Below are 27907 nucleotides of genomic sequence, written 5' to 3' on the forward strand. Positions count from 1 at the left end.
ACTGAGAAATATAATGGTTGGGCCAAAATTTAGATTAAAGCAAAAAACAAAAACAAAACATAACTTAACTTATAATCCAAATGGACATGAACTCCACAAGCATCTGCAGTGGAGTGGAGGATTGCATGATTAGCATTAATTTGGGGCTCACCTTGAGCCAGGCAGCCATTGTTCTAAGGGCTCCATAGAGTAACTCACTGGAGTGCAACTCATCTGAGCCTTACAGCGGCCCTTCGGGTTGGTACCTTTTCACAGACGACGCAGCCGAGGCACAGAGATGTTAGGCCACTATTATCAGACAGCCAGGAAGGTACAGAATCTAAGCCAGGCATTCTGTCTCCAGAGCCCAAGTTTTTAACATTACACCGTACTGCTTCTCCACAAGACGTGATTTATGGGACTCTTATAGATAGAGACATCATAGCTACACTATAGCTGTTTATTACTGTGGCCATTTAGACTACTGGCTCTCACCCTTGGTGGCCCCTTAGAATCACCTGAGGAGCTTTCAAAAATACATGTAACTGGGTCACACCTCACAGGCCAACACCTCAGAATTTCTAGGGGTGGAACCCGGGTTGTGAGCTGGAGCCGGCTCGTACCAGCTTGCAAAAGGTGATTGTTAAATTTTCAAGAGTTTTACACGCCAGTTGACATCAAGTTGGCAGCTTGAAATCAGCCAGGGTCTGAGTATTTACACCATAAAAACAGGCAAACACTACTGTTGTGGGTGTGGAGAGCCTTTTACCAGCTCACCCCTGGGTCAGGCCTAAGCATCAGTATTTTTAAAGCTGCCCAGGTGACTCCAGCATGCAGCCAGGGTTAAGAACTGTGGATTTAGATGTGCTTTCTGCCTTCACGCTGAAGGTAGGCCACGTGATACATCAGGCATGATGATTAGGTGCAGGTAGTCGTTATAATTATTTAGCTCTTTCCTCAATAATCTGTCAAGCATCCCTATTTTCTCAGCTTGGGAGATAAACCTTGATCCTGGAATGCATACTTTTTCTCTTTGAAGTAATCCAAATCAAAATGAGAATCTGACCGTGTTTCTCTGTAGGGAAATGTTGTGTCATCAGTATCTATTACAGGAGAGAAACCCCTAAACTATGTAAATAGCAAGGCATATTGGGCAGCCTTAGCCACACCCGTCGAAATGTTACTTCTACAAGACCAGGTTGACCTGTGTGCGTTCCTCTTCCTGTGCGAGTCTCAGCTGATTCAATGTCCTTTTCTCCCAACATCAAATCCTCATCCTCAACCTTGCCCCTCCAATATGTCTGCCTTAGTGAGCGGGGGCGGGGTGGAGATGGCAGCAGAACGAGGACAGATGTCCCTGTTGGACAGGGTAATAGTTACCCCATCCAGCCTATTTTCTGCCCCATTTTCCAGACTCTTCCTTGACCATATATAACCCAAAGTCGTACCTGCTTGTTCATGCATAGCATGAGCTATTGGGAGGTGAGCGTTCTAGGGCACAAGTACAACTTAAGCTATGGCAGACTTTGGGGGTTCAGCTTCTGATTGCAATGTTTCCCTGCAGACTTGCTCCTAGGTGATTGTGCTTCACTTGCTGTTTAGAAACCACTCTGACAATATTGCTTTGCTAATCCTGCCCTGTCACCTATAGCTTGTAATACTGTTCCCGTAAAATGCCAGTAGAGATGTGATTATAACACTGAGTTCGATTTCCCAGTTTAACTTGCCGGAGACATTTTATCTGTATATTTTTTTAACATGCTATGGATGGAGCCTTAACTTGCAAGGGCTGTAATCAGATTATTGAAAATCAAAGTGAATGAAATGGCAGCTTTCAGTATTATTATGCTGTTGTTTTAGAAAGTATCTAGTCATACTGAATGATCTAAAAGAAATGGGTCTTTCATTTCCTTTACCATTAAGTTGGATTGTCCTTGTCTATATCAGATTTGGGCTGCCAGAAAGACTCTTCTCCTAGACAAACGATTAATCTACAGTTTGATCCTAATGGTCAGAGGAATTTTACAGATGAGCGTATGTGTTGGGAAAAGGGGGAGGGTGTTTATGGGTTAGTTGATAAGCATAGCCGCAGTCCATCTCTTTTCTAAGTGGTCAAAGGGTTGCAGTCATTGATCTGAGGAACTGGGAGTTTCACCCTCTCCTCTCTGGCTCAGCTGGGACCCCAGAACGATCACTGGCCCAGATGTGTGTGTTGCGCCCGGCCTCTGCTTCCCAGGGTGCCTTTCACTGGGCACAGCCTGTGGCCACAGTGGCACCAGCCGAGAGGGGTCCCCATACTGTTCCCTGCTGGTGGCCCTTCAGTGCCGTTGGCTGACTGCCTGTCCACCACGGTTTCCTTTCCTGGGTTTCTTCCTGTGTTCAGTGACCAACAGCTGTTAGTGGCTCTTTTGTGCTCCTTTCAAATCATGAAAGACAAAACTTCAGTTGTGTGCAACAGCAGCAAATATTCTTTCAGAAATCGAGAAGGGAGATCTCTTCCCCGCAGGGAATGCGGGGTGACTGAACTCGGGAACGTTTACAGAGTCACACATGTAACTCACCCTTCACAGCATCTTCATTCAGGAGTGACCACTGAGTTCATTCACATCCCTTCACTCAGATGGAAGGATGAACTCGCCAAACTCCCTGCAGAGAAACTACCAACAACACAACGTCAAAGGAGAAGGCCTTGAAATGTCTCTCCTCATTTAAGTTTATAGCTTATCTGCCTGAACAATTTGCATTTTCTAGGAAGTTGTTGAACAGAATATGATTCTCTCTGAGGTAAAGAGAGAAATCATAGCTACGTGGGTTTTTCTTAGCACCAAGAAAATAACCCCTAAAGAAACCTCTTACTACGTAAAGTGGAGCAAAACATTGGTTAAAGATGGAGGATAAACTGAAGGAAAAACAAATATATTCAGTATAGCATTTGAGCTCCCTGTAATAATCTTATCAGAGATATTTTATTAATAAAGCACCCTCTTTCAAAAAGGCAGAAGCCAGACCTGGAAACAACCTACGTGTTCAATGACAGATGAATGGATAAAGAAGATATGGTACATATATAGAGGGGAATATTACTCAGCCATAAAAAAGAATGAAATAATGTCATTTGCAGCAATATGGATGGACTTGGAGGGCATTATGCTAAGCGAAATAAGTCAGACAGAGAAAGATAAATACTGTGTGGTATCACTTATATGTGGAATCTAAAAAATACAACAAACTAGTGAATATAACAAAAAAGAAGCAGACTCACAGATATAGAGAACAAACTAGTGGTTACCAGTGGCGGTGGGAGGGGGTAGAAAATACAGGGCTGGGGGGAGTGAGAGGCACAAACTACTGGGTGTAAGATAGGCTCCAGGATGTATTGTACAACACAGGGAATAGAGCCAATATTTTATAATAACTGTAAATGGAAAGTAACCTTTAAAAATTGTATAAAAATAAAAATCAAAAAACAACAAAAAAAGAGCTTTGAAGATTAGTCAGTAAACCAAAAAAAAGTGAAATGCCCTGAAATCTTACAGTTTTTATAGGAAAGAAACTTGATTGGTGTTTTCCCAAACTTGACAAAAATCCTAAAAATTTACATGAAGTCACCAAATTGTGAAGCAGAAGGAAATTATTCTAAATCATGAATACTAAAAACCAATTTCCATCAACTATGATAAAGAAAAAAAAAAGACAAAAGGGCAGGAGAACTAGAGTATTTAAGGAGTCCTGTGTAGACCAATGACTATTAAATTTACAAATATGAAAAACGTCTTCCAAGCAAGGTAGTTACTTGAGACGGGCAAAGTACAGATTAACCCAAAAAAGTTTTGGGAAGAGTAAATCCTGGCCTTAAAAGCAGCTAAGTAACATGTATTTGTATAGCACATTATACTTCAGGAACTGGAAATGCTGAAAAATAGATTACAATCTGCACAGACACAGTAGGTTAGGTACTACGCACCTAAGATGTTTCCGGAATTTTGAAAATACCAGCTCGCTAAAGCATTTTGTTTCGCCTTGACCATGAAGAAGCAGCTCAAGGATGCGACCCTCCATCCCTGTCCTTGTTCCTGTTGCCTTGAGAGGTGGCAACCACCTAACTCCAACCACTGACGATGGGCTTTGTCATATCGAAATTCAAGGGCATGGTGCTACCTGCTAATTGTAGGCAGTATACCCAGTGCAGAGGGTGGGGTTCTCTCCTCACAGAAGCTTCATTAAAGGGGTGTGAAAACGTCAAGAGGTGTTTTTAAGCGCATTGTATCCAAAGCACCCAGTCCTCAGAAATCAGAGTAACCTAAGTCCTTATATCAGCTTCTTTCATTAAACTACACATTTACACAAAATCACATAGAAATAATGTGTGCTTCATCTGTTAATTCCAATTTCTAGGTGCCTTCCCATCTAAAAGCTTGTTTATGCTTTTTTTTTTAGAAGTCTCAGCGCAAACGGAAATCTGTGACATTCAGCAGGACTGGAAACCTTCATTCCTCAGTAATGAAGAATTCACCCAGCTGATGTTGGAGGTGAAATGCGCTTTCCAATTAGCTTAATGGGTTGCAAATTAAAATGTAGCTGCTTGTTCCAGATAAGACCCTGTGTCCAAAGTAAACAACTGTTCTTGACCCTGGAAAGAGGGCTGGGAACAGATAGACTCTTGAAAAATCTGCCTGCTCTTGCTTATGTTTTGGCTACTGAGTTGGGCAGTAGAAGCGAGAATCCCCAAACTCAATACAAGTGTGTACCGTTGCCATGGTGACTGCCGGCCCACTCACATCTCCCAACCAGAGGACACCTAGTGGGGGAGCCAGGCAGGAACAGAGTTGGAGGTAGGGAGAGCGAGGGGATTACGTCTCTGCCCTGTATTTATGTAGAATATAATGCAGCAATTACATATTTTTCCCTTAGTAGGACACATTTTGAAAGCAAAAGTCTTCTTTTAAAATAATGCTTTTAACTTGAGCTCCTATTCCATCAACATGACATGTGGATATCAGCCATACGTGATTGTGCCTCCCCACCCAGCACGTGGTCTCTCTGTGCCAAGAAGGATGCTCACATTTCTTCCTCCGGAAAGTTAAGGGCCCACGCCCATCTGCTGGGCTGGATTTGAGGAAATCTGACTGATCTGAGTGCCTGGCCTTCTTCAGCATCACGTTTCTCTATGGGTGAAACTTCTCAGTACAGATGAAGATAAGTCACTGCACAAACATCCAGATGATGCTGACTTCTGAACTGGGGATAAGACTGGGAGTGTTCGGATACAATGGTGGACAGAGAGAAAGCCCCAGACATGGCATGTCTGGGCCCTTGAATTAGAAGAAGAAACCTGGGACGAATGGGTTCAGCCAGAGGAAGTTAGACACTGGCTGTGTCAGTGGTTCCTGGCAGGGTTTTAGAGAATGGCTCTTTGGGATCTGTCTGTCTAGATCTCATCTTATGTGCCTATGTAAGACTGATGTAAACGTTAATTTACATAGATTAACTGTGCAGAAAACAGAAAGTTACTGGAGTAAGAAAATGCCAGAATGAAGATGTCCAAATATTATGAAATATAAAAGCATTAATGTACATTTGCATGAAATGAAAGATACTTAAATCTGCATGTGAACTATATTTAAAGAAAATACAGAACTTTCTCCAGAAGCAATGCATTTTAAGTATGTTAAATTTAGAGGAGCTTGTGAAATATCATGTTGAATTAATGCATCATTATGCTACTTCACAGAAATCATTTTATCTTTTAATTCTTAGGGAAAAGTAATTAAAACACATAACCCTGTAGCATATAACCCTCTTAAAGAGTCTGTAGCACAACTTTTTTTCCCCCCAGGGAGTTTCAGGGTATCAAAAGTATTTGAGGAAACAGGACTTTTATAAGGTTAACAATGTATAATAGTTGCTTGTAGTAGTCTCTTATGGTCATTTGTATTTCTGTAGTGTTGGTTGTAACTTCTCCTTTTTCATTTCTAATTTTACTGATTTGGGCCCTCTCCCTTTTTTACTTGCTGAGTCTGGCTAAAGGCTTATCAATTTTGTTTATCTTTTCAAAATACCAGCTTTTAGTTTCATTTATCTTTTCTATTGTTTTCTTAGTCTCTATTTCATTTATTTCTGCTCTGATCTTTATGATTTCTTCCCTTCTGCTAACTTTGGGTTTTGTTTGTTCTTTCTCTAGTTGCTTTAGGTGTAAGGTTAGGTTGTTTATTTGAGATTTTTCTTGTTTCCTGAGGTAAGCTTGCATCGCTGTAAACTTCCCTCTTATAACTGCTTTTGCTGCGTCCCATAGGTTTTAGATCATCGTGTTTTCATTTTCATTTGTCTTTAGGTATTTTTTGATTTCCTCTTTGATTTTTTCAGTGATCCATTGGTTGTTTAGTAGCATATCGTTTAGCCTCCAAAACACGTGTTTGTGTTTTTTGCAGTTTTTTTTTTTCTTGTAGCTGATTTCTAATCTCATAACGTTATGGTCAGAAAAGATGCTTGATATGATTTCAGCTTCCTTGAATTTACCGAGGCTTGCTTTGTGGTCCAGCCTGTGATCTAACCTGGAGAATGGTCCATGTGCACTTGAAAAGAATGTGTATTCTACTGCTTTCAGATGGAATACTCTATAAATATCAATTAGGTCCATCTGGTCTAATATGTCATTTAAGGCCTGTGTTTTCTTATTGATTTTCTGTATGGATAATCTGTTGATGTAAGTGAGGTGTTAAAGTCCCCCACTATTACTGTGTTACTGTCAATTTCTCCTTTTATGTCTGTTAACATTTGCCTTATGTATTGAGGTGCTCCTATGTTGGGTACATATATGTTTACAATTGTTGTATCTTCTTGGATTGATTCCTTGATCATTATGTAGTGTCCTTCTTTGTCTCTTATAACAGTCTTTATTTTAAAGACAAAAATTTGGGCTGAACTGAGACTTAGGAGACTGGAATTTCTAGAAAAAGAAAATTTTAGATTTGTATGGATATGCTTTATGCACTTTCCTCTGCTCCCAGTATAGACTCCCTAAAGCCAGTCTAAAGGAAATCATGCTAGATGAGTGAATTGGACCCGAAATTAAGCCTATACAACAAGTGGACCTTCTGGGTGAATTGTATCTTTGAGACATATGGGAAACCCACTGACTAGAACTTTTGACTTATCTCTGACTGTTTTAGGCTCCTCTTCTACCCTCTTGCCCCTCAGTAGATACAGACCAGGTGACGGGTGACTGGAGCCTCCTGTACCTTCCCCATGATGGTTCCCACAGGATGATGCTCTCATTTTCCAGGATGCAACTTCTCCATAGTGTGTGTCCCATTCCAGCTGCATATCCCCCTCCTTTGTTCAGTGCCATTTCAGGGAGTGTGAGGAATCCAGATGCCATGTCTTCATAACCAGGAGGTTCCTTTTTAAACAAAGATGAAACCCAGGACAGAACCCGTGAGGCCCCAGGGAACTGCACTGCTGGTGCCGTCTGGATGTGAATCCCTCCTTCTTCCCTCTTCTCCCAAAAAAGCCCCAAACCAGACTCCATGAGAACTCATACAGTTATGGAATCTGAAAGAACAAAATGACTTGGTCGCAGACCAGCCAAGCTGATTGAGTGTAAACTGGCCAAGATGGTGGCTATAAGCATTGGAACAAGTAAACTCAAAAAAGGGAAAGCTCTTATTGACTGGCAATTAGGGAGTGTGTGGTATTTCTGAATTTTGTTCAGAAAAGCTACAGCCATCTTTTCTCTTAGCCCAGATGTTGTCCCAGAGAAGACAAAAAACATTCTATCAGAGCCAGGAATTGGCAGAAAGGGGTGGTTTCATTTCCTTCTGGTGTGTGGCAGGTATGAAACTTGGGCCATTATGGCATCTCTGGTGTCCCTGAAGCTCCTGCCAGAGTCCCCATTGCAGTAAGAGGGGCACATCGCTTTTCAATCACGTTCTATTGAGTCCCTCTCAAATGCTACTGATGGGACTTCTAAAACCATCGCGAGCATTCTTAAAGCAGTGACTTGGTGTAATTCTTGTGCATTTGATGGAAAACGCCAATGGGCTGATGAGCGTTATCTTCCATCTATGAATACCTTCAGCTTTTTAACACCCACTTGCTTTACAAATTCAAGAGGGCATGGGCTCCCTGTGCAAGAGGAGAATTTATGTTGCTCCTGCTTTTCCTGGTATTCTTATCTACTTTTTCTAAACTGGTCCAGCTGACGTCATCAACAGTGCCTCCACCTGTTCAAAAAAATTCACTTCCAGGAGCACTGCTAATATGATTTTTTTTTTTTTAATTTAGAAAAATACTTAAGGGAAAAAGAAATAAAGGTCACTAGGATGTACCTCGGTGTTCACCATGAGCCATAAATCTGATCCAGGATCTCTCCAGCTCAGCACTATTGGCATTTTGGACCTGATAATTCTGTGTTGTAGGCGCATCCTGTGTGTTGTAGATGGGATGTTTCAAAGCATCCTTGGCCCCTACCCACTAGATGCCAGGAACACCCACCCCAGAATTGATGACCAAAAATGTCTCCAGACATTGCCAGATATCCCGAGGGGGGCAAATTTGCCCCCAGTTGAAAACCACAGTTAAATTCCAAGAGGATGAGGTCCACTTAAGAAATGTGCTTTAATATATTTTTCAGTCTTAAATCCTGCAGTACGCAAGTGTTAAACAGTAAATGACCCACATGTTAATTTTCCTGGTGAAAAGAACTCTTTCCCACTTTGGTGCGTGGTGATGGTGGGTGCCCTTCTCTGCACACTGACTGGACTATTTCCGGTTACTACTGCCGTGCACTTGGCCACACCCTCCTACCGTGAAGGAATCCGTGCCCTTTGGCTGTGCAGATGCTCAGTAACACCCTAGGAGGATATAGCTGAGTGCATACAAAATGTTTCCAGAACTTTCTAAACACATATTTCAGTTTGGGGGTTTATCCCCCAAAGTGGAAAAATTCCCATATTTGCAGGAGATGCTATTTTAACAATACAGTCAGTGAGGCAACAGTGATAGTTTACAGGGATGGTCTGCCTGAGCGTATTACGTCCTCAAAAATTTGTTTTTGGGGAGATGGACTTTGTTTTGCATCTCCACCATCTCATCAATGTGCCCATAGAGCCAGTTGCCAGGATGACCCCATTCTCTGCTGAAGAGAGTCTGAATTTTAGAAATCACCTTTCTCATGTGTCTTACGAGAGCGTCATGATCATCTGATACGGAATCTGAAAACAAAAGTCAGTGAGTCTGTGAGAAATCATGGATGGCCTATGTCTTTTCTCTTGTGAGCACCCAGAGCAGTGCATCTAGCATAGAGCAGGCACTCAGTGAAAACTTCTAAACAAATGAATTTTCCAGTTATTTTGAAATACAGTTGGCCCTCCGTGTCCGTGGGTTCCGCATCCGAGGTTGGTTGAATCTGAGAATGTAGAGCCCACGGATATGGGGGCAACTCTCAGGGACTTGAGCATTCGTGGATTTTGGTGTCTGCAGGGGTCCTGGGACCAATCCCCCATGGATACCGAGGGACAGCTGTTCTCATGGATCTAGTTGAGTTACACAGCACTTCCCCATCGGCCCTTACCTTTCACTTTGGTGGATTCATGTGAATGTTCTTTACAAACAGTTCCTTCAGGAGGTCTTTCTAAGGCAATGGATGTAAGCAGAGGTCTACGCCAACCAGCAGGCACAGTTTTTCTTTTTTATAATACCTCTGTGAGGTCTGATATCTTTTAGTAAATGTTTACCAGTGAACTCAAAGTGATATTGGGGATAGGAGGACAAGGACCGTAAAATATCACTGACATCTTTTAATGGGTAATTGTGATATTTCTGATTCGGCCCAAAGGTACGCTTATCGTTAAAACTACTTAGGTACAGGGCCGGTCAGAGGCCGCCGCGACGCTCCCCTCCTTGCAGGAATCGCTGGATGGGGATGAGAAGGAGCTAGACAGCAGCAAGGAGGGTGTCCCCGCCGAGGAGCGGAGACTCAAGCTGCTGCCCAGCAGCCACTACTGTGTCTACAGCTACCGCGGAAGCAGATTGGCACGGCAGCGAGCGGACAGTGATGGTGGAAGCCCAAGTGGCACAGATGCAGAAACTCCCTCTGGTGATGATTTCAGCCTCTCCTTGGCGGATGCTAATCTACCCTCTGAAGTGGAGCCAGAGCTGCGCAGTTTCATTGCTGAGCGTCTTTCTAAGGGAGCAGTCTTTGAAGGGCTGGGGAATGTTGCATCTGTGGAGCTGAGAACTCCAGGTTACAGAGTCGGTTGTTATTACTGCCTTTTCCACAAGAAAAACTGCTTCCCTAAACAGCAACAACGGACTGTGGACGTAACTCTTGAGTATACGGTCTGCTTTTGAGGAGGGTCTGAAAAAGGACTTTGAGCTTTTCAGGCTTGAATTGGACAAGTATATTCAAGGGCTGAAAAATAACATGAATTGTGAGGAAAGGGGTGGGGAGAACCACATACAGTCCTACCCGAGCAGCTGTTTTGAGGATGTTGTATGCCCAGTCCAAAGGGTGGTTCATCTCTTTCAGGAGCAGCTTACCTTCCTGCTACACGCTGTTCACAGTCCTACCCGAGCAGCTGTTTTGAGGATGTTGTATGCCCAGTCCAAAGGGTGGTTCATCTCTTTCAGGAGAAGCTTACCTTTCTGCTACACGCTGTTCTGAGTTATATACTCGTGTTGAGGTTAAAGAATCAGATGAAAAAGCAAAAAGAGACATTCACAGGTTTCTGAGTGTGGCCAGTCTCCAAGGCCTTATTCACGAAGGCACCATGACGTCTCTGTGCATGGCCACGGAGGAGCAGCTTAAGTCCGTGATCATCGACTGTAGTAGCTCCCAGCCTCAGTTCCACGGCGCAGGAAGCAACTGGTCTTGTGAGGATGGAATGCAGGCTTTTTTGAATGGTGCTGACGGAGGTAACCCTTTTCTTTTTTGGCAAGTCCTGGAGAACTTTAAACTAAAAGCCATACAAGAAGCAGATAATTTGAAGAGATTTATCTGGCAGGCTGAAATGAATCATTATGCTTTGTTTCAATGTTTCATGTTCCTAAAGAACTGTGGTAGTGGAGGTATCCTTTTGGAGATTGTTAAAGTGGAACACGAAGAAATGCCCGAAGCCAAAAGTGTGGTAGCTATCCTCGAAGGATTTATGAAAGAAGCCCCTGCCCAAAGTTTTTGATCACATGTTTTGAGATGATTACATTGTGAAGTTATGCAAGCCTTGGTGTTTGAAATTGCAGTTGTTATAACTGTCATAGGATTGCTATTTCAGATTATTTGAAACACATTCTAGATTTTTTCGTTTTGTACTTTTAAGATTAAACCTAATTAGACATTAAAAAAAAAAAAACTAGTTAGGTAATTGCCATGGGTAAATTCTGTTTCATGATACCAATAGGTCCCGTTTTTCACTGAGCCTTTTTGTGCTTTGCAAGCAGTTTGCCTGGGCTAGACAAATTCTGTGTAAGAAACCGCCTTATGTGCCAGACAGGAAAGTGCTGTGAGGTTAGTCGTGAAAATATTTGAAGGGTTATGAAATAAAGTTGGCGTCCTAACCCAGGGTCCTTGGCTTTGGGGGCCCTCTCGTCCTTAAAAGCATGACTGAGGAGCCTTCACCTGTTGTGTTTTCTGCAGGCATTAGACGGCTTCATCATCGCTGTGACGACGGACGGCAGCATCCTCTACGTTTCTGACAGCATCACGCCTCTCCTTGGGCATTTACCGGTGAGTTTCTGTTCTGATGGCCTTTGCCAGTACGTGTGATCCTCTTTCCTCGAGAACCATTCAGATATCAGAGCCGGGGCACTGCAGGTGTGCGGGAGTCTGTGTGTGAGGAGGGTCAAGGAGTGCCCTCCACCAGGCCGAGGCCAAGCTTCGGAGGCTTCCCGAGGGAGGCGGGTGCAGGCCTGTGTCATCCTGGAACGAGCAAGACCTGGAACGGGGGCTGTGGTGCAGGTCCTGACCCTCCAGTGCCCCAGAAACCACCCAGGAGCCGTGAGCCTACGGCACAGTTAGCAGAGCTCAGAGCCTTTACGGAGGCTGACAGACACCTGCAAAGAAAGACAGGGTCCCCTGAGAGCTGGTGGAGGGATGTGCACCGACGGCTGGGGACAGAAGGGGGTTTGGGGGTCGCTGGAGATGTAACTGAGATGCAGTAGGTTGTGACGCTTGCTGGTGGTAAGGGTTCAGTGCCAGGGATGATGGCGGGAGGAGAAGAGTGAAATACTCTGGGAAGATGTTGTTGGACCAGGAAGGACTTGAGGAACAAGGAGGGTTCGGGCAGGAGGGCAAGCTCTGCCGTCCTGTCCCGGGGAGCCAGGTGGGGCGCGGAGGAGGGCGAGTGCCGTGTGGTCCCGGGCCCTCCGCCCCCATCTCCCTCCCCCTCCCTCCCCCTCCCTCCCCTCCCCCCTCCCTCCCTCCCCCCTCCCCCTCCCCCTCCCCCTCCCCCTCCCCCTCCCCTCCCCCTCCCCCCTCCCCTCCCCCTCCCCCTCCCCCTCCCCCCTCCCCTCCCCCTCCCCCCTCCCCTCCCCCTCCCCCTCCCCCTCCCCTCCCCCTCCCCCCTTACCCCCTCTCCCTCCCCCCTCCCATCTTCCATCACACTCTCTCCTCTCAGCCTGAGCCTCGCTGGCTCCCTGGTACCCCTGTCAGGATGCTCTGACTCACAGAGCAGCACCCGGCTGGTGGAGGGTCCACCTTGGAGGGCGCCTCGGAGGCGTCTGGCCAGCCTTCCGTTTCCCGCCACACCGTCGTTTATTCCCACAGAGACCGACCTGGAAGGAAGCTGTACCAGGAACACCTGTGGGACTGATTGGGATAAAATGTCCTCTCTTCTCTCTCCTCCCAAAAAGCCCTGCCAAACTGCTGAGCGCCGCCCCCCCCGACTGCCACACGTGGGTGGATGCGCGGCCAGGACACAGATGAGGAGGGTGGCAGCTGCCCTGGGTGCCTGCTCGTAGGGAATCGCTGGCCGGGTGATGCTGGAGGACCATGGTGGCCTCTCCCTAGCCGCGCCTGCCCGGGAGCACTGTGGCCTTGCTGTGTGGGCAGCTCGCCCGCCCCCCCGCTGGCGATGATGACCCCAGCTTCCCTAATGGCCCAGGATTCCACATCGTCCTGGATCATTCTTTTCCTCAGAAGCCACTCGCCGCCCCCGTTGCTCCTGCAAACAATGCTGTGTGTAGATCAAAACCACCGTCCATGTTTTTCCTTTGTGGGTCACTGTGTGTTGTAGCCCAGAAAAGCATTTTTTACTTTGCAAGGCAGATACCTTTGCATTACTCTGAATCCATCTGACCTTTGTGGTTCAGCCCATTTCCAGGGTGCACGAGGCTGGGGGTTCTCTCCTCTGAGAGCCGTCAGAAGAGGCTGGTTCTCACTCAGCCCTAAGGAGTCGGGAAAGCAGTTTCATCTTGATTTTCGTCTCATGCTGGAGTAGTGATGAGACCCCATCAAATCAGCACGGCTTCTTTGGGCTGATCTGAGGAGTTGGGGTGCTTCTTTGGAGGGCGTTGGGTTTTGTATTGAGTGGACGGGATCTGGCAGTGAGCGACGCTGATGGAAAGCAAACAGGTGTCAACTCCAGAATGGCCTGGGAGTGACCCAGAGCTGTTTGGGGAAACAGGATTTGCACTGTTCTGATTTCTACTCTTGGAATTACCTGATGACCCAGTTGCCATATGTGGCAGAGGGGACTTAGTAAGCTGGGAATTCTGATTTGAAATTCTGGAGCAACTTAGCATCACCTTTATGAATTATTTTCTTACTCTGGAAGGGCCAGAAATGACCCCAACTCTCATTTGTCAATGCCAGACCCATTTGAATGCTTATTAAGGGCCTATCCGTGGACCCAGACACACACCGAGTCAGCCCTCACGCTCCCCAGTGGAGGTGAGGCCAGGATGAACAATCTCCACATTTAACTTCTATTTACTTGTAGCTTACATTGTCCAGTTTTTACCCAAATCGTCATCTTCTTCCCCCTTTTTACTTAGCATTCGCTGTATCCCTGCTAGTGGTGGACGAGAAACTTCCCTGGTGCCCATCACACAGCTGCCCTGTCACCTCCGCTTGACAGAGGATGAGACCGAGGTGGCCCAGCCGGCGAGGAGAAGAGCAGGGCTGAGACCAGGCCCACTGAGCGCAGAGCCCAAACTCGCCATCTCTCTACCTAGTGCATTTCTGATGCTGAGGATTTGGGTTGCCATTTAGGAATTCTGCTTTCAGTTTAGTTCACTTCAGTTCAAACTTGCTTATTACTCAGTACAAGCCCAGGACCTGTCCACAGACAATGCAGTGATTCAAATGGCCCATATGAGGTTCTTTTTTTTTTTTTTTAATTTCTATTGGAGTATAGTTATTTACAATGTTGTGTTAGTTGCAGTTATACAGCAAAGTGAATCAGTTATACGTATACATATATCCACTCTTTTTTAGATTCTATCCTCATGTAGATCATCAGGGAGTATTGAGTAGAGTTCCCTGTGCTATATAGTAGGTCCTTATTAGTTATCTATTTTATATACAGTAGTGTGTATATGTCAATCCCAACCTCCGAATTTATCCCTCCCCCACCCTTTCCCCCTTGGTAACCATAAGTTTGTTTTCTATATCAGTGACTCTGTTTCTGTTTTGTAGATAAGTTCATTTGTACCATTTTTTTAGACTCCACATGTAAGTGATATCATATGATATTTGTCTTTCTCTGTCAGACTTCACTCAGTATGACAGTCTCTGGGTCCATCCATGTCGCTGCAAATGCCATTATTTCATTCTTTTTTATGACTGAGTATTGTTCCATTGTATATATACCACATCTTCTTTAACCATTCCTCTGTTGATGGACATTTCAATTGTTTCCAGGTCTTGGCTATTGTAGATAGTGGGGCAATGAACATTGGGATGCATGTATCTTTTCAAATTATAGTTTTTTCCAGATGTATGCCTAGGAGTGGGATTGCTGGGTCATAGGTGGTAGCTCTATTTTTGAATTTTTAAAGGAGCCTCCATACCGTTTTCCACAGTGGCTGTACCAATTTACATTCCCACCAACAGTGTAGGAGGGTTCCCTTTTCTCTACACCCTCTCCAGCGTTTATTGTTTGTAGATTTTTTTGGTGATGGCCATTCTGACTGGTGTGAGGTGATACCTCATTGTAGTTTTGATTTGCATTTCTCTAATAATTAGTGATGTTGAGTATCTTTTCATGTGTCTCTTGGCCATCTCTGTGTCTTCTTTGGAGAAATGTCTATTTAGATCTTCCGCCCATTTTTTGATTGGGTTGTTTGTTTTTTTGATATTGAGTTGCATGAGCTGTTTGTATATTTTGGAGATTAATCCCTTGTCAGTCGCTTCATTTGCAAATCCGTATGAGATTCTTTAAACCTTAAGGGTTTGCAATTTTGTTGAGAGATTTCATCTGTTAAGCCATTAAAGACTAATAAAAAGGTAGCCAATATTTATTGAGCACTTACTATGTACCAGGCACTATTAAGAGTCCCTGCTATGCATTAATATGGTTAAAGCACTTAGAAGGTCCATTCTCCTTATACTTATTGGTCCTTATGATGACTCTATGAAATAGGCACTTACTCCTGTTCACAGATGAGCAGACCGAGACACAGAGCAGCTGAGGTCCCACAGCCAGCACGTGGTGGGGCTGGGATTTGAACTCGGACACTTTGACCCCAGAACTTGGTGCTTACCCACCACTCGGACATCTACATGTGACAGCGTGAAGCTGAATGCTCTCTGGTGGGGTGGGTGTTGAGCAGAGGTAGGATGAGGACCTGGAAGGCAATGTCCTGTCTCGTGGAAGAGGCAGCCATCAATCGAGGCACGGCCAGCAGAGGCAGCGGGCTGGGGCCAGGAGGCCAAGAGCCCCACGGTAGCAGGGACGCCCCTGTTGGCATCACGGGCTGGCATGCCAGGCGTTGGGTCCCGCCCTGTGTGGCCTGGGTTTGGGGGACCATTGGCAATTGGGGGGCGGGGGGAAGAGCAGCAAGAATTTCTTTCTTCTTCTAAGTCTGTCGAAAGTCTCAGCATCTCTCTGTGTGTCCTTCCTACCACTAGAAACTCAGACACTCCAAAGTTCGCACAATAGATTTTTGTACAGCAATTTCCTGATGAAAGATCCTAGAACTTTCTTTTCCAGTTTGACAGAGAAAAGAAAGAAGAAAATAGCTCAAAGCAGAAAATGATTTTAAGGGAAAGTCAAAACTTATCCGTGGTGGTGACGCCAGCACATTTTGGCATCTAGAATTAACATAGGCGGTCAAGGAAGAGACCTGGGCTGGCAGATGAGCATGCTGATGGAGGACCAGGGCCTCAAGGGGCCTCTGCATGAAAACCTTTCAGGATAAAGATCCAAGGGGCGAGCATCACATGCCTTGGACATAATTGGGAAAGAGTATGGCTGAGGCAGAGCCAAATGACACCCAAAGTGGGCACAGTCTGTGTTTCCTGTTTGGACGTTGATTTTTTAGAAAATTTGACTTCCCGGATTGCTTTTCCGATCTGTTAATGAATGCGATGTTGGCCTAAGAAGCTGGATCACACTTCGCTCGTCAGGCAGAAGCCCTGTCCCCAGCCCCGAGCAGATACCCACGTGCCCGAATGCTCCCTGAATGAGGGACTGGGTGAAAATGGGGCTCCTGCATCGAAAGCAGTTGCAAACAGCTTGGCACAAGTGGGCAGTGCCTCAGAAGTGAGAAATACAGGCGTGGATAACACAACTTCCCCATCCCCCCCAAAAATCTAAGGCACAGAGTGACTATAAAGTTGGAGAAATCTACTCACCAAAAAAATACCTCTGTGTAATGCTGTTTCTCCAAGTAAAAGCTCTGGCTGGAAGTACAAGGTCAAAGGGGACAGTGGGCCAAGTTCCTGGGGCAGGGGTCACAGCAGGGAGAAGAGGTCACAGAGGAGGAAGACAGAGCGCCTGGCTTATGATACCATGAAATGCAGCAGCAAGTCCCTGGCCATGCAGGGCTTTCCAGGAAACATCCCTCTGCCCTCCGTCACCCACGTGTCCTCACCTGCTGGGAGAGCCCACCTGGTCCAGGTCAGCTTGTCAGAGGTGGCTTCATGTCAGGGCGGACCTGGGTGGATGCTCTGTCTAGGAGGGGCCCCCAGAGGGAGGTGTGGCTGCAGCTCAGAGTTGATCACAGGTTAAAAGGGTCCAGGTTGCCAGTTAGATTTGTTTGATTTTTATGTGCCTTTGGATCTTTCTGTATCATACCTGCAGAACTATGTATAAAACATAGGTTCTGTTTTAAAACTAATGATAAGGTGAGCGCAAGCATACATGTAGCTGTCACCAAGGGTATGAAACAGAGCATGACCAGGCCCGCAGAAGCTCCTGTCTGCTCCTTTCCCATCACACCACCCCCTTCCACCTAGAGATGACCATTTCCACATCATCGTGTCCTTGTTTCTCTCTGCAATTCTGCCAACTTTTAATTCATCATTAATCACGTAATTTAGTATGACCTTTGGTTTAACTTTCTGTAAACAAAGTCATAGGAAGTGTACTCTGGTGACCTCTCCTTTCGCTCAGCTTTGCTAAGGGATTCGTCGTCTCACACCGTCCAGAGTAGCTGTCGTTGGTTTGTCCTCATTGCTGTAGGCACATGCTACAATCCCTGCCCCCAGGCCAGTGTGGAACTCTGAGAGGGTGTGTCTGTGGATGTCTGTATGTATTTCCTGATGAACATTTGCAAGCATCCTTCAGAGGGCTGACTGTGTGTAAGATTGCTGGGTTGTGGGGTAGGAACCCATCACCCTTACTAGGTGATACCGAGTTGTTTCCATGGTGATGGCACCACTCCACCATCCAGCAGTGGGGTGGAGAGTTCCAGCTCCTCCATGTCACCAGAACTTGGTATTGTCAGAATTGTCAGTTTTTGTCAACCTAGCATGCGAAGGCATCTCATGGAGTCTTGATTTGCTTTTCTCCCAGTTGCTGGTGTGACTGAGTGTCTTTGCACAGTTTGTCGGCCATTTGGATTTCCTTTCTCTATGAAATGCTCTTTCAGGTATTTTGCCGTTTTCCTACTGGATTGTCTGGGTCTTTTGTGTAATGATTTGTAAGCGTTCTTTCCCTGCTAGTCCTCTATCGGGTATGGTTTTTTTTTTTTTTTTTTTTAATCAGTCATCAATTTTATACACATCAGTGTATACATGTCAATCCCAATCGCCCAATTCGGGTATGGTTTTAATCGCCTCCTCGTCCCTCTGCCCTAGGGTGACAGGGATGGCCAAACACACAACAGCCGATACTGGACAGGTGAGATGGTGTACTAATTGACGGTGTATTAATCACATGTACTTACAGCCCCAGGGAGGGGCGTACCGCGTGCCATGCAGGGACGCACAGGGCTGCACTTGGGAATGGAGTGAACAAGCAGGGGTGATGTGGTAGTAGCAAGAGGGTGGGGTGCCCCCTGCTTCCCACGGAGGATGTGATTGGCTGGCAGGGCACTGAAACCCACTTGCAGGATGAACAGTAACTGCGGCTGCTTCTCTCCACCCCCAACAGTCAGGAGGCTTGTTTAGCCTAGGGGACCTTACCGGTGGCAAGAAGGAACTTTCCGTTAGAGTGGGGAGGAGGATTTTGGTTGGTCCAGTCAAGGCCCTCTCAGTTTTGCCAAATGACAAGGCAGCATATCACACTGACCCTTCATTCCGGGCTTATACCACAGGTCTATGTGTCGCAAATATCTGATCTCGCTTTGTGGTTTGCCTTTCCCTCTCTTTAGGGTCTTTTGATGAACAGAGAGAGTCTTTAGAGTTGGTCCTTTTTCTACCTGAATTCATTCTTCACTCCTCCCGGGTCGAAGCTATTCTCTATACTGTCTTTGGAAAGCATTCCTGTTTGGCCGTCAGTTTGATTCTGAATCTAAACTGAATCAAAGCAGATCACATATGCCTCCCACGCCCTGGTCGTTCGGGAGCCCAGGGCCCTGTCTGCTTCCCGAGCCCAGTCCTGCCTCTTCTCAGCATGAGGCTTCTCACCGGTCCCCCTTCTAACCGTGGCCAACACAGATCTCCAGTCAGAACTGCTGGGGCCCCTTGGGGACATCCTGAACTGGACGTCCACACAGCCCGCTTCCAGCTCAGCCGGCCAGCCTGTGGACTCCTGTGCAGGCTCATTTAACTTTGCTGATGCGACTGCACCGGTGCTGTGGGTTCAAAAGACAGAGAGAGGAATATGCTTCCTGTCTGTTCACATCCTCCCCAGGCTGTCACAGGGCCTCCAGAGGAAAGGTAGGAGAAGTGCTGTTGGGGATTTAGAGCAGGCATTTAGTGCAAAACTCAGAAAAGGGCCAGATTCTTGACAAAGTAGCCAAGGGCATAGCAATAAGTTTGGCTGGAGAACCTCCCGCCTCCAACAGGTAAATGATGTTCCTGATAAGGTGATTCAGCTGTGAGGATGGTGCCTTCCCTCCCTCGTCTCTGTAATTGCCATGATTTTAATAAACAGAGCTCAGCGCATTCAAGGGACAGTTCAATTGCAGATATAATTTACTCTCCTGTAAGCACTAGGGTTTAAATTCTCAAAATATCATTGTTCGTGTTGGTTTCCAGCACATGGAAATGGCCTAATAGGAGTATAAGAGCAAAGGCGTAGAAAGAGCTTGCTGTTTGCCAAGTGTGTTCTGAGCCCTCCTCGTGTGTCAACTCATAACCCTCAGGACCCCCGCCTCCCTCCACCCTCCAGTGTTGGTCTTTATTCTGTGCAGAACTTGTCACCTGAGATGCCCTGTGACCTGCCAACCGTGTCCCACAGGAGCAGCGAGGCCAGGCGGCCCCCCACCCCGCGCTCTGCCACCCCCGCCATCAGGGAAGTGGGCTTCTGACTGGCCCTCCGAGAAAAGACCGTGCGGTGACGGAGTTAGCATTTTCAAGTATCTGAAATGTCTTTAAGAAGAGAGAGTACTGTCACGTGTGAGCATTAGTCATGTTCTAAAAAACTAAAGGGATTGGGCTTAAAATAAAGTCAAGAACATCAGAAGGAACTTGGAGAAAGCCAGAATGAGAAAATGGTAGCACAGCTAGTGGGGGGGATTGCAGAGTCCACAGAGATCAAAACAGGTGCATCCAAGCAGGGAGCCTGGGGACCCCCAAGTCCCTCCTTCCACTCCCGCCCTGCCCTGCCCTTCCTCAGCCACCAAGCACATGCTCACAGTCCTGGAACCATGGCTGCAGGAGGGGAGGGACTTGCCCCCTTTGCTGTGCTTCCCTCCGGTGCCGGAAGCCGCGGCTGGCACACGGCACCCTGAGTTGGTGTCCGTTGGATGGTGGTGTTGGCTGAGTCGTCTGCACGCGGCCCCTTCCTCTGTGTCTCCCCTTCCCTGGACCTGTTCAGACTTCGACCGCCTCTAGCCTGGCTCCTGTGCTCCCTTCCTCCCCAGGCCACTAGAGGGTGGGAACTGTCCCTGGGAGGCTCCCCTACCCCGTCCTTTTGGATCCGGCACCCCATGCTCAGAGTTCTCCAGGCGCCTGGTTTTTACTTCCATCAGAGCACTTGCCATGTTGTTTTTTCAGTTCATCAACATGTTTTTCTTGAAGGCCAAGCACCATCCGATGTCAGGGGTACAGGGGTGAGGCAGGCAGGGGACACACGTTATCATGGGAAGGAACAAGAAAACTTGGAATTGTTTCCTACATGGTTAGTAACCCCCATCACGCCTGGCATTTGCCGTGCGCCCTTGTATCGGCAGCTGACTCAAACCAGCTCGTGTCACCCTCACAGCCCCCTCGTCTTTCCGTCAAGCAAAGTGCAGCTTGGAGGGCAGAGCTGGCTCTCACACCCCACCTCCAGGGCTCTCGCCTGCCTCGCCGGCCCCTCCCAGGGCTTACTACGTGGTCACAGACGTGCCCTTCCCCGGTGGGTGCAGATGACACGGGCGCAGCGGCCACAGGAGCAGGGGCAGCGGTCCTGTTCCGGGCGAGGGGCTGTCATGTGCTTTCTCAGAGGAAGTGACTTCGAAGCCAGGACCTGAAGGAAGCACGGGAGTTACTGAGCACACGAGAGGGTGCAGAATGCTCCAGCCTGCGGGTGCAGCCCGAGGGGCGGCCCAGAGGAAGAGTAGCGCTGGCGACCCGGAGAAAAGGCACTTTGGGGGGCTGGAGAAGGGCTGGGGGCGGAGGCTGTGCCGTGCGGAGCCTGACTAATGAACTGAGGAGCTTAGGCTTCCTCCCGGCAGCAGCGGGAAGCCATCGAAAGTTTGTTTTTCTAAAATATTTATTTTATATTGGAGTAGAGTTGATTTACGATGCTGTGTTAGTTGGCAAGGTGGTGACTTGGTCTGATACGAGGCTGCTGGCGGAGAGCAAATTGGACAGAGACGAAAGGTGATGTGGGAAGACCAGTTTGACCATTTCACTGCCCAGAGGAGATGATGGCCTGGACTAGGGTAGAGGCCAGAGGAAAAGAAGTGAATGGATCTGAGAGAGTTCGAGGGAGGAAAATCTCACAGCACTGGGACACTGTTTGGATGTGAAGACGACAGGGAGAGGTCAAGGATGCCAGCTGGGTGTCGGGTATGGGCAGGTGACCGCTTGACAACACCACACGTGGGGACAGAAAACACAGCGGGGGGAGGAGATACTGAGGACATTGGGGGTGTATGTGGATCTGGGGTCCCCAAGTACATCTGGGAGGCGGATGGAATGTGAAGCCAGCACACCCAAGGGCGAGTTGCCTTGGCGTGCAAATGAAAGGGTGTGCACAGACCGTGTTTGAAGCTGTAGGAGAGGGTGAGTTTATTGAGGGATAGAGAAGTGCCTGTCTCCTCTCTCTCCCCACCGTGATCTCCAACCTGCACTGTCCAGTATGGGAGCCACCGGCCACATGTGGTGATTTAAATTTCAATTAAAATAATTAAAATTAAATACAATTAAAAATTCTGTCTTCAGGGACTTCCCTGGCAGTCCAGTGGTTAGGACTCGGTGCTTCCGCTGTCGGGGCCCAGGTTCAATCCCTGGTGGGGAAACTAAGAATCCTACAAGCTGTGTGGTGCGGGAAAAAAAAAAAAAAAAAAAAAAATTCTGTCTTCAGTCACACTAGCCCTGTTTCAGGTGCTCCGAAGCCATGTGGCTGGTGGCTTCCCTAACGGCCCGTGCAGGTTACAGACCATTTCCATCATCACAGACCGTTCTGTTGGATGACACTGAGTCTAGACTCCATTGTATTTATTTTGTGTCCACGGGTGACCAGGTCCTCAGAAAAAAAGTACAATTCCTTTGATTAGAGACCTTTAGAAGTAAACAGCCGTTTGCTGGCCTAGAGGTCGGAGAAGGAACCCATGGGCTCTTCAGGGGCCTTCATGTGCGTGGTTGGCCTCGAGCTGGGGCTCCACACCAGCCATGCCGCCCCAGCCAGAACACGGGGCTGTTGTCAGCACACGGGGCTCCAATGCATGTTTGTCTGGCTTGAGTCTTAGTTCCTTCTCAGGCCCACAGGCAATAGCACGTTTGCATTTGAGCAGGTAAACCCTTTTAGATTATAATTCAAAATTACAGAGTCTTCACAGAAAGTCAGATCTGGAACTTCTGATTTCAGAAACCAGTTCTGAATTGTCACGAAGTTTCAGGTTTTGCTTTTGCTTTTATTTTTCGTCTTTGTGGAATGTGTGCCTTGGTTCTTTCTTTTCTTTTCCAGTCGGATGTCACGGATCAGAATTTGTTACGTTTCCTTCCAGAGCAAGAACACTCAGAAGTCTACAAAATGCTTTCTTCCCATATGCTTGTGACGGACTCCCCCTCCCCAGAACACTTAAAATGTAAGTTTAACTTCACTGGTTTTACGAGATAGAAAGATGAGAATGTCACTTTTGAAAGGAGGTTAGAATGAATTAAGAAGGGAGGACTAATTTTAAAAATAATTTTCCTTGTGACTCAGAACATTTCCAAGATCCTTAGAGGTATATTTTAAGTTCAAAGCTAAAACCGGAGTTTGGAATATGTAAGACGTTGAACTTTTATGCGGAAAATTTTAAAGCACAGAGCTTAAGAATAATAACTTGTTTTGCATGTAATACAAGAGATCCCTTTTTTTTCCCCCACATGAGAGCCTTTTAGTAATAAAGGATACAAAAATAAGTGAATAATCTGTTTATTTTGGAGGACACTATGAGGCTAGATTTGTATTTATGATACTAAGTAACCAACTAAAAACTGAATAATTAGGTCAAATCTCCAAATTCTCTTTTGAGGCTGTCATCTGGTTATTTATATACATTTGCAGGTTTTATGGAATGTTAAAGTTTTTGTCAAAATTGGCAACCTGGATAGAAAGCTGGTCTGGTCACTTAATGAAGCATGTAATTTGATGGCAGTAGCAAATGTGCCTTGTACTTATTGAAGCCTTAGTCCATTTTCCGTGAATAATGTGTCCCATTGTACATCTGATTTTCCTTCAGACCAAAGTGGAAAGATTAAATTAAAGAGAGCAGCTCTATCTGAGCAGCTTTATTTTAATATACAGCATGAAAACAACCAGAACTAATTAAGGCCGACAGAACCAACCGCAGACATCTGTGAGCAAATTAAGACTAATCGGGTCCGAGTATGGAATGCAAAAACATCTATAAACTACGGAGGGGAAAAACCTGTGTTGCAAAGGTTATAAAACCATGTCCGAAAGTCAGTCATAATGAGAGAACTAGCCCGGCCATGTGTTGACCAAACCCTGTGAGTTTCACATGATGCGGCTTGTTTAGTCTAGAATCAGTGTAATGCTCTCATTCCGTTTCTCCTTTTTTCCTTTAATGGCCCAGCTGACAACGATGTAGAGTTTTATTGCCATCTTCTCAGAGGCAGCTTGAACCCAAAGGAATTTCCAACTTATGAATACATAAAATTTGTAGGAAATTTTCGCTCTTACAACAATGGTAAGCGTTCATTGTCGTATAATTGTGGCAGTGGCTTTTCTCATGCAAACGTGCACGTAGGGGCGGGAGAAAGGGGGAGGATATGTGCTTTCCATATTTGCATTTGGATTTCTGTGTTCCCAAGATGTGTTTTTTTGTGCTCCTAAATGGTATCTCCCATTCGGGAAGAACACGCATCCCCACCTGTTTATGCCAGCCCATGAAGTCCCACTGAGAGGCACCGTATTCATTTATTTATTTTCAGGCTAATGGAATAGTTCTATGCTGTGAGAAACAACTTACGGTTCATAAAGAACAGGTTCAGCCTACACACAGCCAAACAGGGCTTCACTGTGACATGAAGATCCCTAACCTTGGCTTCTGCATTTTTATCCTCCTTTTTACAGGCTGCTTTTTACAGCCTGTTTTCATAGCTCTACTCCATGGCCCTTCTGCTAAGTCTGGCCCTAATGCACAGGGCATGGTCCTTTTATGAGGAGCCACCCATCTCCATTAGATGAATTATCAGGCAGCATAAGCCAAGCAGTAAAATCTTGCTTTCTGAAATTACCCAGATAACTAATTGTCCAAGCCCAGGCTGCAACTCTCAAGCAGACTTAAACACTCCGTTTTACTTTTGACCCAGGCAAAATGGGGATGCAAGCCTGATGCCAGAGATTCAGAAACACAAGTCCCAACACGCAGCCCCACTGGGGAGCCCGGCACAGAGTGGCCAGTCCTCAAAACCCAACACAAAACACCTAACTTTGAAAGCTCTAACATTTCATAAAATAGCAAAGATGGGGCGGGGGGAATAGAAGGAAGTGTTGACAGGGAATGGTAGAAAGAGAGAAGAGGGAAGGAGAAAAAAATGGCAAAGGGAAACAAATACAGAAAGGTGAGCCACGGGAAGGAGGGGGTGGGCCAGTGGGTGACACAAGGGGGTGGATGCTGGCAGCTGACTTGTGCTGCTTCGCTTGATGTTGTTTAACTCTGGACCCACGGTCCAGTCTATTACCCCCGTCGAATGAGTCCCAGAGTTTCCATTAGAAGCAGCCAAAGTAATGGCACTGAGTCCTAGTGACGGTCCCTGTTGTAGGTTATTTGCGTAGATATACATGCTTTGCTTAAGAGGCTCCAACTGTTTGCTAAATAGCATGATCCCCCAGGCCCAGTGTTCAGGGCTGATGCCTGGATGATGGGCTCCCTGGCCAACTTGGGACCCTTTGCGGAAGCTCCCCACCTAGGGCTCGGGGTGCCCGAGTGGTTGAGAGTGGTGGCAGGTCAGCCTTCCCAAGGGGGCCCCTAAATCTGGGCAAAGCGGGATGAAGCCAAGACCTGCCCGTGTCTAATCCGACTCATCTGAGAGGCTTTCCTGAACCTCATGAGACACGTGTGTAATGAACCACACAACTAAGTAAAGAAACTGACCTAAGGGGTACCTCGTGGAAAACTCAACCTGGTGCCAGCCCGGTGCTGTGGTTCCCTGGGTGAGGCAGCCTGTTACAATGCAGATTCTCAGATGTCCCTGGAAGATTCTAGTTCAGCACACCTGAGGGCGCGGCTGGGACTGAGCAGTTGGAAAAGAACCTAGGGGTTCTGATGCAAAGGGTCGTGGACTTTGAGAAACACTGCCCCATTGTAATACTACGTTGGCATTCCATAGGAATTTTAATGACACTCCTCTTGCTTTATGGTGCCAGACACCTCTATCCTTGAATTAATATAAGCAGTGGTTTGGAATTTGCTTAACATGTGTACTGTGGCCATAATGCCAGCTGCTGGGGTAGCAGCCTATCCCAGTTGGCCGCATGCAAGGAAGGGTCCCCAGAGTGCCGAGACTGTGGGAATTATGGGATGCTGCTCCCACGTGTCTCCGTGACAACAGCACACGCACTTAATGAAGGGTACCGGGTTGTGATTGGCTGGTGAGCAGCGTTATCCTGTGAATGTACATTTCCACAACCCTCATAAAGATGCTACTGAACGTCGCTTTGAAGCTTCCTGTCTTTTATCACGTTTTAGAGGATTTCAAGGAAATAGGCAGGCTTCGTTGTGAATACCTGAGACTTTTTTTTTTTTTTTAACCAGCAAGGCTTTATTTTCTCTTCAAGTTGAGACAATGTTTGTTTGCCTGAAAGAATGTGTGGAAGTTATGTGTGATTTTTTTTTTTTTGGTGGGGGGAACTGTTACTGCTATAAACACACAGCATAGAAAGTGGAAATTTTAAAACCAAGAGTTTAAAACCAGAGTGTCTTTGCAGAGCCTGCTAAACAAACCAAAGTTAGGGGAGCTTTCTTGAGACAAGAGTCTCCAAATGTAATTGTGGAAAAACTGAAATATAATTCTCACTTGGATTAAAACAGCAAAAAATGTCAGACAAATGAATTTCTAAGATGGAACCCTATGAAATCACCAACGTTCAACCATTTTTGGCCGCTAAAGTAAGATTTAACATAAGAAATCATTCCGATTTGATTCTGTAGGTTTATTTCTCGATAAACATGGAATGATGGGATCATAAAAATAGCTCACCTTAGGAGTGTTTCCTCAGTACCAGGCCCTGGGCTCAGTCCTGACACTGGTCGTCTCATTGAATCCTGGCAGCAATCTCATGAGATGGTGCTAATGGCATCATCCCATCTTCTTTTTTTTTCTTTAATTGAAGTATAGTTGATTTACAATGTTGTGTTAGTTTCAGGTGTACAGCACAGTGATTCAGTTTTTCTTTAATTAATTAATTAATTTATTTTTGGCTGTGTTGGGTCTTCGTTTCTGTGCGAGGGCTTTCTCTAGTTGCGGCAAGCGAGGGCCACTCTTCATCGTGGTGTGCCGGCCTCTCACTATCGCGGCCCCTCTTGTTGCGGGGCACAGGCTCCAGACGCACAGGCTCAGTAGTTGTGGCTCACGGGCCCAGTTGCTCCGTGGCATGTGGCATCCTCCCAGACCAGGGCCCGAACCCATGTCCCCTGCATTGGCACTGCGCCACCAGGAAAGCCCCTGAGTTTTATATATATATGTATATATACATATATATGTATATATGTGTATATATATGAATATATATATTTTTCAGATTCTTTTCTCTTATAGGTTATTACAAAATATTGAGTATAGTTCTCGTGCTGTACAGTAGGTCCTGGTTGGTTATCTATTTTACATACAGTAGTGTGTATATATTAATCCCGATCTCCTAATTTATCCCCCCCTTCCCCTTTGGTAACCATAAGTTTGTTTTCTATGTCTGTGAGTCTGTTTCTGTTTTGTAAATAAGTTCATTTGTATCTTTTTTTTTTTTTAGATTCCACATATAAGTGATATCATATGATATTTGTCTTTCTCTGTTTGACTTACTTCACTCAGTATGAGAATCTCTAGGTTCATCCATGTTGCTGCAAATGGCATTATTTCATTCTTTTTTATGGCTGAGTAATATTCCATTGTGTAAATATACCACATCCTTGTTATCTAGTCATCTGTCAATGGACATTTAGGTTGCCTCCATGTCCTGGCTATTGTAAATAGTGCTGCTATGAACATTGGGGTGCATGTATCTTTTCAAATTATAGTTTTCTTCAGATATATGGCATCATTTCATCTTTTTTTTTGAATTTTTGAATTCTATTTATTTTTTATACAGCAGGTTCTTATTAGTTATCCATTTTATACATATTAGTGTATATATGTCAAGCCCAATCTCCCAGTTCATCCCACCACCCCCCCCAGCCCCCCCGCTTTCCCCCCTTGGTATCCATACGTTTGTTCTCTACATCTGTGTCTCCATTTCTGTCCTGCAAACCGGTTCATCTGTACCATTTTTTTAGGTTCCACATATAAGACCTCATTCCATCTTAACAGAGGAGGGAATTGATGCATAAAAGAGTTAAGTCTCAAGTGCACAGGTGAGATGTGAGAGACCCACATTCAGAGCCACTCTAACCCTGAACTCATACTCTTAACCTCATGCTTTGCCGCTTCCCACAAATCGAGGTGGCAATTACACATTTAGATGCAAACACAGGCCTCTCCCCGGCGCCTGGCGTGCTGTTGGTCCAT

General features: G+C 46.1%; 2 protein-coding genes across 3 annotated transcripts in view; both read left to right on the forward strand.

The window, feature by feature from the left end:
• Positions 1-27907, forward strand: part of NPAS2 (neuronal PAS domain protein 2) — a 189759-nt gene that overhangs the window by 120336 nt on the left and 41516 nt on the right. Inside the window, exons 4-7 of one of the 2 annotated variants that reach the window (XM_061168724.1) lie at positions 4417-4508; positions 11612-11701; positions 22641-22761; positions 23758-23871. In XM_061168724.1, the coding sequence (XP_061024707.1) occupies positions 4417-4508; positions 11612-11701; positions 22641-22761; positions 23758-23871 (417 nt within the window). The remainder of the gene's footprint in view (positions 1-4416; positions 4509-11611; positions 11702-22640; positions 22762-23757; positions 23872-27907) is intronic. The other variant, XM_061168723.1, reaches the window with a different exon arrangement.
• LOC133074712 (protein Njmu-R1-like) lies at positions 9619-11156 on the forward strand. Its single transcript, XM_061168655.1, is given in 4 exon segments — positions 9619-9624; positions 9841-10350; positions 10352-10534; positions 10644-11156. Coding segments are annotated over 4 exon segments (1212 nt in total).

The sequence above is a fragment of the Eubalaena glacialis genome, chromosome 14 (genome assembly GCF_028564815.1).
Source record: "Eubalaena glacialis isolate mEubGla1 chromosome 14, mEubGla1.1.hap2.+ XY, whole genome shotgun sequence".
NCBI classification, from domain to species: domain Eukaryota; kingdom Metazoa; phylum Chordata; class Mammalia; order Artiodactyla; family Balaenidae; genus Eubalaena; species Eubalaena glacialis.